The 12,490-nt window shown below is 40.5% G+C and overlaps 1 protein-coding gene across 6 annotated transcripts in view; it reads left to right on the top strand.

Annotated features, from left to right (window-relative positions):
- Positions 1-12,490, top strand: part of CSGALNACT1 (chondroitin sulfate N-acetylgalactosaminyltransferase 1) — a 306,262-nt gene that overhangs the window by 164,634 nt on the left and 129,138 nt on the right. For 3 of the 6 annotated variants that reach the window (XM_033915299.1, XM_033915282.1, XM_033915291.1), the window contains one exon: positions 8,590-9,621. In XM_033915299.1, coding sequence (XP_033771190.1) covers positions 8,991-9,621 — 631 coding nt within the window. In that variant the 5' untranslated portion in view covers positions 8,590-8,990. Of the gene's footprint in view, positions 1-6,614; positions 7,094-8,589; positions 9,622-12,490 lie in introns of those variants that run through there. The other 3 variants (XR_004536554.1, XM_033915269.1, XM_033915275.1) reach the window with 2 other exon arrangements.

The following is a 12,490-nucleotide window of genomic DNA, read 5'->3' as shown; positions in this document are numbered from 1 at the left end:
TGTGTATCCTGCCAGAGCTGGTGTTAGAGAGAATGAGCTAGGGTCTAACAGAGAGAGGAAAAGTCTTTTTTGTTTATTTTGTTTACACCACAGCGCCATTGTGGGGTTGGAGAGGGCAAAGGCAGGGTGTGGGTTTGTGGGTGGGTGGGCGTGGAAAGGCTACAAAATCCACCAGGATGTTAGAAACAAAAAAAAAAAAAAACCCTCCTGATTGGGCAAGAAAAGTGAATCAAATTGAAAAATCAATTCAGTAGATCAAATCAAATTTTTTTTTTTTTACTTGCTTCGGGCAGCACTAGTTTTCTCATAGAATCTAGCTTTTGCACACCACCAAGTCTGATTAAAATTACCTTTTCTAGATTTTTTTGCCCTTAGTGTATCTATCTTTATTTTTTTTTAAAAAAAATATCTTTATTCATTTTTAAGCCATACATAAGCTCAACATATTATATAGTCATATTACACTATAAAAGCACTTAAAATCAATCAAATTGTAATCTATGTCAAATAGATATATCACCCCCATACTCATATTCAAATCTGGGGCCGATGTTTAAACCTGTTTAAACCTTTCTTGGTCATAGCTTGGCCGGTTCCTAAGGAAGGGGATTTTTATCCTCGAAACGGAGTCCCGTTGGACGAGCTTCATCTTGCCTGGCTACTTTTGTGCTACATTGGAGAAGCTAAGTACTTCCTGCATTTGATTTTGTTTTTCACCTGTGCCTGCTTGGCTGATTCTGGTCACTCACTTTCCCCGGATGAGGGGTAGAGACAGTTTTTACAACTTGCTACATTTATTAGTATTGATTTTTCACATTTAACACATTGGTTTGTGCACTGGTTTCATTATATTTAACTCACATAAGGTTAGCCCAGGGATGTTTCACAGTTAATACTCTTCATTGGGTTATACATGTGACAGCTGGAGCTCAAGGGTTTGAATCCTGTGCAAGCTGTGTGACTGAGGGCTTTCCTTTATCACAAGTATTTATTTCTTTAGTGCATTGTTATTCAAACTGTCTCGCCCCCTCACCCTTTATACCTTTGGGGCAGGGAGGGATTAGCTTTAGGTGCCTTGGATCGGTAGCATGGAATGTTACTATTCTTTGGGATTTGGCCAAGCACTAGTGACCTGGATTGGCTACTGGGCTTGATGGACCATTAGTCTGACCCTGTGAGGCTGTTCTGATGTTCTTATATTTGATCTTTTTACTACTGTTATGCTGTTAACAAAACTGTAAGTTATATGTTGAATTATACCTGATATACACTTTCTTGGGTGAATCTCTTCATAAAGGTGATTAATAAATCCCAATAAATAAATATAGACTGAGATTTAAATGAAAAATGAGAACCTGTGATAACACCTAGATTTTGGACGTGAACAACCTTGATTTTCATGCACACAAATCTATAGAACTAGGGGCCTACTTTCCTTTATAGACTAGCAGCATAGAAGTACAAATGCATGAGTATAATAGGTGCAACCATTTACACCAGCCATAAAGCTGGTGTAAATGTTCATACCTAGATGACTTAAACATATACGTAAAATATACCGTGTTTCCCCGATGATAAGGCAGGGCCATCAAATAAGACAGCCCCCCCTTTTTAGAAAAAAATGTAAAATAAGGCACCCCCCCCGCAAATAAGCCACCCACCGATACCTGCGCTTACCCGAATCGGGTGGTACGGTGGGTGACTCCGTGTGGTCCCTCCGTCTACCGTATTTGCCTTCATGGCTGCGTGCCGCGCCTCGTCATGAAGTGAAGAGGAGGAAGTGACAGGACTGCAGCGCGCGCACGTGACTCCGCGCCAGGAAACACAGGCAGCTTCCCTCATCCCTCCCTAACGGAGACTGCAGGAGTTTGTTCACGGCCAGAACATCCAATACAGGTAATAAAATTCTGTTTTTTTTCAACAATAACTGTGTACTGTAGTCTTCTTCATGGGTAAATAAGGCATCCCCCCGAAAATAAGCCCTAGAGCATATTTTGGCCTTCCAAAAAAAAATAAGACAGTGTCTTACCATCGGGGAAACACGGTAGTATTCCATAATCTAAATACAAAACTTTGTGCCCCGTCCGTACTACACTCATGTGTGTGTCTACCTTCAAACTATATGCCTCTGCATTTTGATGCCTTTTTATAAAGTAGTGTATAGCCAGTAAATTGACATTGACATATGTATGCACTTCAATACACTCATATTTGGGAGTATGTAGTGCAGGAGTTAAAGTTACAGCCTAGTTGTCAAGATATGTTTTCCAAAGTAAAAATAGTGAAGATGCTCAGTTTGCAGACTAAGCAAGCGGTGTAATAAATAAGGGCAAAAGAAATCCAGTTAATTTACAGCTGAGGCATGTCGTTGATAAGATCTAAAAATTACGAGACTAGAATTCAGCCAATGGTAGTCGGGGTAGTTTTATAAAGACCGGCCACCGCATGGCAAAAGAACATCCAGATATTCAGTGGCAGTTCTGGGTTGTGGGGTCAACACTACAGCTGTGCAGGTCGTGGTGATATTCAGCTTCTATTGATATGGCCATAATCATAAAAGCACATTGTCGTACTGGGACAGAATGAAGGTCCATCAGGCCCAGCATCTTGCTTCCAACTGTGACTCATCCGGGTCACCAGGACCTGGCAAGATATTCTCATTATTAACTTTATCTTTATATACTGCTATCCCGTAACAGTTCAAAGGAGTAATAGATTTCATGTTGCTTATCCCAGTTTACGGGCTTTTCTTTTCCTGAACTTGTACATACCTTATTTTTTAAATAGAGTTTAATGAGACATTGACACATTTTTGCCCATTTGATCCAAATGTAGTAGCTTCATTTCATATTCCCTTGTGCTTGTATTTTTGGAAAGAGTAAGCAAGCAATTCACATCTACCTCTATCATATCTTCTCCCCCCCCCCCAGCTTTCTGTTCTCTGAGCTGAAATCATTCATCCCCTTTATCATTTAGTTGCCCTTCGCTCTACCTTTTCTAATTCAACTGATTTTCTTTTTGGAGATGCAGTGACCAGGATTGTACACCACATTTGAGGTGCTAGTCTGCATGTACGAGTACTTAGACAGCCTTTTTTCTGTCCTAAGTTATATGGATGGTTATCCGGTGCTGAAAATCACTACTGCCTGGAAAAGTGCTGGCTCCTCCCCAACAATTCCCATAGCTTGCCCCGACGCTCTCTAGACGTTACCATGGCCATCGGAGGAAATATTCAGTGGCCCTGTTATACCGCCACTGAATATTGGCCTCACCAGGAGATACCCAGTTAGCAGAACCCTTTTGAATATTTCTTTATTTATGTATTCATTTTTATAGTGTTCCTAAAATTGGCTAAATCCCCCCTGTGCCTGAGCCAGAAGTCTGCAACATTGCTGAATATAAGAGCGATAATGAAGTTAAGGTCAAAGATATCAGTATGAGCCCACCCTAAATCGTGGAAACTTTTTGGCTCAGGCTAAATCTCATAGGTGACAAGCACCAGACATGCGTCTAAATGAGAATAGCCTCATACATCATCAAATCTAAGACCATTTTTTCTATAAACAAAATTATTGGTGACAATTAAGAAGATGCAGGCTGGGGGGGGGGGGGGGGAAGATATGATAGAAGTAGATGTGAATTGCTTGTTTACTCTTTCCAAAAATACAAGGACAAGGGGATATGAAATGAAGCTACTAAGTAGTACATTTGGATCAAATGGGCAAAAATGTGTCAATGTCTCATTAAACTCTATTTAAAAAATAAGGTGTGTTCAGGAAAAGAAAAGTCCGTAAACTGGGATAAGCAACATGAAATCTATTACTCCTTTGAACTATTACGGGATAGCAGTATATAAAGATAAAGTTAATAATGAGAATAGAGTCAATAACATGCTACAGGATCAAAACATAAAACTTATAGAATCAATAACTTAACAACTTATAGAGAATGTGACTAAGAACACATGCTTTGCAGAATCTAAGAAAATAAATCATAGAGTCACGAATATTGACCCCCATAAGGATGCCAAGGAAAAACTGTTAAAGAAAACCTCTGTATATAGCTCTAAGGAGGCAACTGAGTGCACCCTTGGATGTTTCAATAACCAGGTTATGGCCATATTGCTACTTTGAGGTTATTCATGTAAAGACACTGAGGGGTATTCTTGATTTATAAGCTTTTAGCACAATGAATCCTTTGACTGAAATTCTCCTCAAACCAATGCTCTCAATGGTTGTGTTTCTTGTGCACTCAAATTAAAGCACACTGGCACAGTAGTGTTATGTACTCTGAATACCATTTCCTGACCTAACAGAAATCAGTCTCTGCTTCCTCCTCTCTCCCTCCCAAGGAGCTGTGCACAGTAACTCAGTGAAATCTGTCTAATGTAATTAATTTTTTTTTTCAGTTCATGAAACATTCCCTTGCATTCTCCCAGGACTGAGCTACTTTTGTCCTCTGTGCAGTAGCCAAACTGGAGATGCAAGGGTTTGTCCACTCCCCCTCGTCTAGCACGTCCTCCTCATTCAGAAGCAAAAGTAATATGGGGACAATTTGATCTGGACAGTCTCCTTTGTATTATCTGCCATGTTAGTTGTTGATACTCGGAACAATTTAATAAAGTACCGGCTAATTTTGTGGGTGATCTGGGGGGCTGGAGTTGGCACTCGTGTGGTTAAGTGACGATATTCAGTTAAGGGGTCAAATCAGACTGCATAAAACTCAGTCCTATCTTTATGCAGTGTTGCTTAGTCTGTTAAGTGCCAAATATACTCGTAACACTTGATCACATAAGAGTCAGCCAGCTGCGTCGCCCAGATTTTCAGCAGTTAAAATAAAATTTAAAAAAATGCTCACCATAGCCAACTGGCTGAACATCTGTCCTTTAGTGGTTATTTATTAAACAATTAATGAAGTTTTGTAAATGGGAACCTCTTTTTTTTTTTTTTTTTTTTTTAAGAAAGATTCCTTCAGACGTATGCACTATGCTGTTTTGACTTGCACCTGTGATACAACAGTTTCAAGGAAAGCCATCAACGTGAAAACACTATAACCAATTAGTTAGCACTGGGAGAGATTTTTTTTTTACATCATAGGATGCAGCTGACTTTTCCTGTATATTTTTCTGAGCATTTTGGCCCTCTTTTTACTAAGGTGCGTTAACCGATTAGCGTGCGTTAAATACTAACGCATGCATGTTAGTCTAAGGATGCGTTAGCGTTTAGCGCACGCTAATCGATTAATGCGCCTTAGTAAAAGAGGGGGATTGTTGTGTGCTTTTGGGTTTGTATAGCTATAAGCGTACTGTTCAAACCAATTGCTTTGGCCTACTATAGCAAGTGTTTTAACCCAGTTCAAAAGGATATACATAGGGCCTTATATTCAGCAGCACTATCTGTTCAACTTGCATCACTGTATATGCATCTGTCTAGCGATTATGCTGGTGCCTATACATGTAAAGTTAGGCCTGCCGCTAAAAGGGCAATTCTGTAACCTGGGTGCCTACATGTACATGCACATTATACACTTAAATGTTCAGATTGCTAGCAGTTGAAAAAGTCTGACCACATTACTCCTTATTATCACAAACTTCACTGGCTGAAAATGGAAAACCGAGTATTATTCAAACTGGGCTGTTTCTTTTACAAAGCACTTAATGGTTTATTACCCTCCTACCTAACCAATCAGTTTCCCTTCTCCAGACCAGGGTGAACCACAAGACCTCAATCATTTATTTTACTTTTCCATCAGTTAAAGGTTCTACCCACAAGTGATTCTTATCCAAGCTCCTAGCTTACCAAGCTGCTTCAAAGGATCCAGATTGGAGTCAACTAGTCTGCTCCTCAACCTCTAATATGCATTTTAGAAAACTCTTAAAAACATTCCTCTCCTCAAATTTAGACTCAGACATTTGCACATTTTCATTGATATAAATGGCTGGGCCTAAATTTAATTGTGGTTCCCAAGCATAAGTGCTATTCTATAAACAGTACCTAACTTTAACCATGAAAATAAATAGCGCTTTTTTTCTGCACCATTTTTTTGGGGGGTGTCATACATAGAATTTAGCCCATATTGTCCACATTCAGTGAAAGGAATGGATTCCCAAATGACAACAATACACCAAATAGGCTGAAGTCTCAAATGTACAGTAGATCAAACCAAACTTAGTTGGAAAATGCTTAAATATTCAGCACTGAATAACAACTTAGAAGAGCTGCAACATCTGCAGTGCCATTATTTGGCCCTTTGAATACTGTTATTTACATGCATTCTTGCCTCCTAAATTTTGGCTGTTCCCTATAGAATTATTCCTTTAGGGAGCAATTCTATAATAAGGCACCTAGAATCAGATGTCGAGAGAGCTTGCAATAGGATCTTATTCTACAAAGGAGTATAGGCACCTGCTTTCCATTATAGGCTATTAACATAATGAAGTATTAATGCATTTAAGGGTGAGCACTTACACCAGCTACGGAGCTGGTATAAGTACAAGTGCCTAAGCGCGGCAGGTACCACAATTTACAGTATTCTGTAAGTTAGGTGCATAAATGGAAGCTCCATCTATGTCCCACCCATGCTCCACTCCTGTGTTCATCCCTTGCAAATATGCACTGTATAAGTTAAGCAGATATTTGCAGAATAGTACTTAAGTGGCATGCTGGCATATATGTGCAGATATGCTAATTCTAAATATTTGCATGTGTAAATTACATGTAAATGTTGGTGCTTATGTTATAGAATTGCCCCAATAATATTATCCTGAATGAGTGTTTTGGTACTGTAGCAGCTAAAGAAAGACCTTCAGTGGTTTTGATTTTTTTGTTTTTTGCTGACATAGTCAACCTTCACTGCAGTGACCTTTTGCCCTTGGCCCTTAAGAAATTGGAAAGTCAAGCGAGTAGTGTCTATGCAGGTTCTAATTTCAAGCATTCAGGGAATTTTTATTTTCTAGATACCAAGACTGACTGGTTTTCTATGAACAAAGACTACCATTAACTGAAAGCTGTAGCCTATGAAGCAGAAGGGACACCTCTGTGGACATAGAGATATACTGTCCTAATGCACGAAACAATATGGACAAGTATTAAGAGTATGAATTTTTAGTAGCTTGCATACAAGTTAAATACAACCTTTAATTTCCCTTTACTGCCTCTTTGTGTGTGCTTTTCCATCTGTGCCTTCTCTGATGTGCTAAAACAATAATCTCTAATGAAGGTATAATTTGGTAATTGGCCTCTGGTGGAGATATATTGTAGCTATTTTGCTTAATGAGCTCTGCTCAAAGCATTCTTAATTGGTGAGGTAAAGGACCCTGTGATTTTCCCCCTCATACCCTTTTTAATAATTGTATATGCTACAACATTTCAGGGGGGCGTGAATGATTTCAAAGGTTATTCAGTTTCCCATTGCCAAGCCCTTATCACCAATAGATTAGAGCTAATGTACACATCATAATGTTTTTACGCTGAGTGCAAAATCCGTATTTTTTTCAGCTGCTATTATGTTCTTTCATACGAAAAAAAGTATCAACTGGATCATAACATTTCGAATCCCTCTATATGTTGTTTAGGACGCCTCTGCCCCACCACTCCACCACTGCAATAGATTTTTTATTACAACGGGAAGGCTGTGTGGTGCCTCATCATCGGCAATCCATTATTTAACTTTTTGTTTTGTTTTTTTAAGTAGTGAATCGCAAGTGTTCAAATGTTTCTCAACCGAAACTCTTTTAGTGCAAATTGCTGAACTTAGTAAAAGTATAAATATACACTTATCTCAGCCACCTTGGGAGCCAGACCCGACATGTTTCGCACTACACGAGTGCTGTCTCAAGGGTCTCCCGGGGCTGCCGCTGTCATCCGACTCCTGTTTTAATTTTTTCAGTGATCTTTTTGATCTTTTTGAAATTTTGATCACTGAAAAAATTAAAACAGGAGTCGGATGACAGCGGCAGCCCCGGGAGACCCTTGAGACAGCACTCGTGTAGTGCGAAACATGTCGGGTCTGGCTCCCAAGGTGGCTGAGATAAGTGTATATTTATACTTTTACTAAGTTCAGCAATTTGCACTCAAAGAGTTTCGGTTGAGAAACATTTGAACACTTGCGATTCACTACTTAAAAAAACAAAACAAAAAGTTAAATAATGGATTGCCGATGATGAGGCACCACACAGCCTTCCCGTTGTAATAAAAAATCTATTGCAGTGGTGGAGTGGTGGGGCTGAGGCGTCCTAAACAACATATAGAGGGATTCGAAATGTTATGATCCAGTTGATACTTTTTTTCGTATGATATTGACTTATACTGGATTAAAGTTCTTTATAGAAAATTAAAGCCAGCGATTAATAAGCATTATGTTCTTTCAGCCATGTTTATAATCCATTGAGTGGCTGCAAAAGTATATATTTTAGTCATAACAAAGAGGACTCGGCACAATAAGTTCTTGAGTACCTAGTTCTAACTGATGAGCTCTGTGCTGTAAATTGTACAGAAGTTGTCGAAACGGGAGGATCATTTAAGCTACAGAGGTGAATGCTGGAATTTTTCAAGTTCATGGCTAACCCGTCTTTGTTTGACTCTTCCATAGGTTCCGCTTTGCTAAGCACAGAAAACTGATATGACGACAATGAGAGTTTCAGGGAGGGTCAGCAGATACCACACAGCTCACAGCTGCCTGCCTGCTGCTTGGCTATTAGGACGGTGGAGTTTTTACATAACTGTGTGTGTGTATAGAGTGAAATGTGCACTCTAGAAGAAAGTTGACTCCATTGTGTGCATCCTGCAGTCTAGTGAATGCACACGTGCATGTATATGTGTGTTTTTATAAAAGATATTTGGAGACAGAAGGCTAAGAACATAAGAACAGCCTTACTGGGTCAAACCAATGGTCCATCAAGCCCAGCAGCCCATTCTCTTGGTGGCCAATCCAGCTGTACAAAGTGATATACTGTAGATGCTTTGGAATACAAAGTGGATTTCTAAACAAGGATGATACGTCGAAATCTGCTAGCATGGGTTTCTCGTGTAGCAGTCGCCCTTGTCCTCCTTTGCTGTTCAGTGTCCATCCTGTATCTGTTGGCCTGCACCCCAAAGGCAGAGGATAAACAGCTGGTGTTGCTGAGGATTAACAGCCCAACAGGGAAGGAAGGATACCAGGCAATCCTGCAGGAGCGGGAGGAGCACCAGCGCAACTATATAACGAGCCTGAAAAAGCAAATTGCTCAGCTGAAGGATGAACTCCAGGAGCGCAGCGAGCTGCTGAAGAGCATGCAGGACCACTATGGTGAGTCTCAGGGTGTGATCTTTGACCATGGCAGTCCTGAAAAGACCCAGGCTGACCTGCTGGAGTTTTTGCACTCCCAAATGGACAAGGCAGAACTGCACATCGGTGTGAAAGTGCCTACAGAGTATGCAGTGGTGCCCTTTGAGAGTTTCACCCTTCAGAAAGTGTACCAGCTTGAGACTGGACTGGCACGCCATCCAGAGGAGAAACCTGTGAGAAGAGACAAAAGAGATGAGTTGGTGGAGGCTGTCGAAGTGGCCCTGGAGGCACTAAACAACCCAGATGATACAAGTAATGCTCACCGACACCTTTATGCAACATCTGATTTCATAGAAGGTATGTACATTTTGTACTGGTAACAGTTAATAAAGATGCTAGCACGTAACATTAAGATAAGTAGCCGTGTAACAAGAAAATAATTGGTTGGGGATACTTTTTATATGTCCAGCAAAATGGTTAAAGGTGTAATGTAGTGCCACAACAGGAGAGTCAAATCCACAAACACAAAAGTGGACGTCAAAAAGTGGAAATGTCCAAGAAAAACTGGTGGACTCAGATGTACTTTACAAATATCCTTTATTTCTTCAGACTAATAACTCATTGACTCGACATGTACATGTTTCGGCCAAAATGGCCTGCCTCAGGAGTCTTTTTGTGAATGCATTTGGCGTGACCTCGTTCCAGCACTTTGAACGGAGCTTTCAACTTTTTACAGCTGTGTGTGGTTAATTTGAACAAATTCCTTTATGTGGACCTGTTTTTCAGTTCACTACGAGACTTGCAAGACTCCTGAGGCAGGCCATTTTGGCCGAAACATGTACATGTCGAGTCAATGAGCTATTAGTCTGAAGAAATAAAGGATATTTGTGAAGTACATCTGAGTCCACCAGTCTTTCTTGGACATCTCCATAAAGGTGTAATGTAGCACTGTTTGAGATCTCTTCTCCAGGAAACTGGAAGACCTTAGCAGTTCTGGACGTTTTCATCTTTTAACTTATCAGCTCTCAAATATTGCTGCCGTAGAATTGCTTTTCGGAATTATGCTTCGCAGCGAACTGGTGTAACGGAGCAAGACAACTGATAAGCTAAGTAACTGATATAGACATTTGGCTTTTGGGACTGATTTGTTTATGCTGTGTGTTGCGACCAATGGTTAAAGAGAGATTGCTGCAGATTAGTTATGTTGAAGTACAACTGGAACAATAAATACTATTTATATGATATAACAAAAACTGATTCTACCCCTTGTGATGAACACCTTTCTTACTAGATGCGGAAAAGTATGGACTATTATACCTTCCCAACCAAAGTGGAGTTTTTTAAAGACCAATGATGAGAATCAAGCTTACTTGTTTTCAGCATTGCCTGATATGTTAAGCTCCTCGTACTAAAGTGAGGTCTTTTTTCTCCACTGGTGGGTTAGGTTTTAGTTGATAATATCTCTCCAGCAGAAGAGAATAGATTTTCTGATATTGTGGTAATTGAAATCACCCATTATTATACTGTTGCCCATTTCTCCAGCTTTCCTAATCTCTGAAAACATTTCTTCGTCTGTCTGCTCATTTTGTCCCAGGGGACAGTAGTATAACCCTTCCTTTATATCCCTTCCCTTCATACATGGGATTTCTATCCATATGGATTCCACACTGCTATCTATGTCATGCAAAAAGTTTATTTTATTCGATTCCATTCCCTCCAATTTGATCTACTTTATCCTTGAGATAAAGTGTCCCATTGATTGTCCTCCTTCCACTGGTCTCAGATGCCTATTATATCTACCTCATCATTCAGTGCTATATAGTTTAATTCTCCTATTTTATTTTTTAGGCTTCTAGCCTTTGTATACAGACACTTCAAATTGTGGGGTTTTTTTCTTGTTACTACAGGCTGCTGAGAAGACAGAGAAAATTTGAGGTTTTTTTATTTTGCCTTCCTCGTAAACCCTCCTGGCTTTCTTTCACCATTATTGGGACCTCTCTACTGGGAATCCCTAAATATCCTGTTTCAGTAGGATCCTTCAAGGATACTTCACACCGAGCCATCCGCTTCTAGAAAGAATAACAACAAGTTGCTCTCGTTAGCCACTCTTGTTCAGCTAGGGATGTGAATATTAGTGAATGGCTGCTATAATTATTAACCCAGATGGAAAACTCTATAAAATGTATGTGCACCTGTGGTGGGGACAGAGGGAGATAGACATTGCAACAGGTTATTTCATAAATTATCGTTGGTAATTGTTTTTATTAATTTATAATAATAATAATAACGAGGTTGTGTAGAGGCTTTAATTTTTCTGAATGAGACATGGAGATACGTTAGAAATAGCTGGTTGCTCAGTTCCCATTGAGGGCTCCTTTTTATGAAGGTACGCTAACACCTCCATAGAGCTGGCGTTGGTATTTTCCATGTAGCGCGGGGTTAGCGCACGCGGCGTTGTAGCATGCGCTAAAAATGCTAGCGCACCTTCGTAAAAGGAGCCCTAAATGATTAGCATGGTAAAGTAGAAGGAATTCAGTAAGTCTCCATGGGGATAAAGCCAGTTACATTCTATTGCTTTGTCATACTCGGTATAATCTTTGGAAAAGGGCTGTTCCTCCCTTGATTTCATTGCATATAGAAAATACGTACTCATAACATACAGGGCAGGATTAACCAATAGGCCAAGTAGGCACGTGCCTAGGGCCCAAAGTGGTCAGGGGGGCTCGATGAAGGAGGGCATCAACATTGTTTTTTCCAAATGGCGATGGGCCCCTCCAGCATCGATCGGCAACGCGGGCCCCCCTGATCGGCAACGTGGGCCTCCCCCCCATCGACGGAAAGTAAGACAAGCAAGCAACGCGGCTAAGAAAGGCAACGGGAACTGTAATTGTGCAAGCGGTGCTGCTTGCCCAAAGCTTCCCTCTGACGCAGCTTCCTGTTTCCGCCTGGGCGCATGGTGGAGTGGGGCGGGGCAGGGGGCCCTGTGTACTTGGGTGCCTAGGGGCCCTTGACGAATTAATCCTGCCCTGGTAACATACCTGTATAAAAATAAAAAATAAAATAAAATCCAAAGCCTTTAAGCATGAATTCTGAGAAATATTGCTGTACACAAAACTATAGCAAGAATGGGCACTCTCCCCAGTCACCTTTCCTAGGGTGGTAAAAACACGAGGCTTTCAGTCTAGGCAGGTTCACATGGTTCATTTAAAAGTGTAGCCAGCACTGT

The sequence above is a fragment of the Geotrypetes seraphini genome, chromosome 1, assembly GCF_902459505.1.
Source record: "Geotrypetes seraphini chromosome 1, aGeoSer1.1, whole genome shotgun sequence".
Taxonomy (NCBI): domain Eukaryota; kingdom Metazoa; phylum Chordata; class Amphibia; order Gymnophiona; family Dermophiidae; genus Geotrypetes; species Geotrypetes seraphini.
Note: the sequence above shows the minus strand (reverse complement) of the source record. Positions and strands in the feature narration are given on the sequence as shown.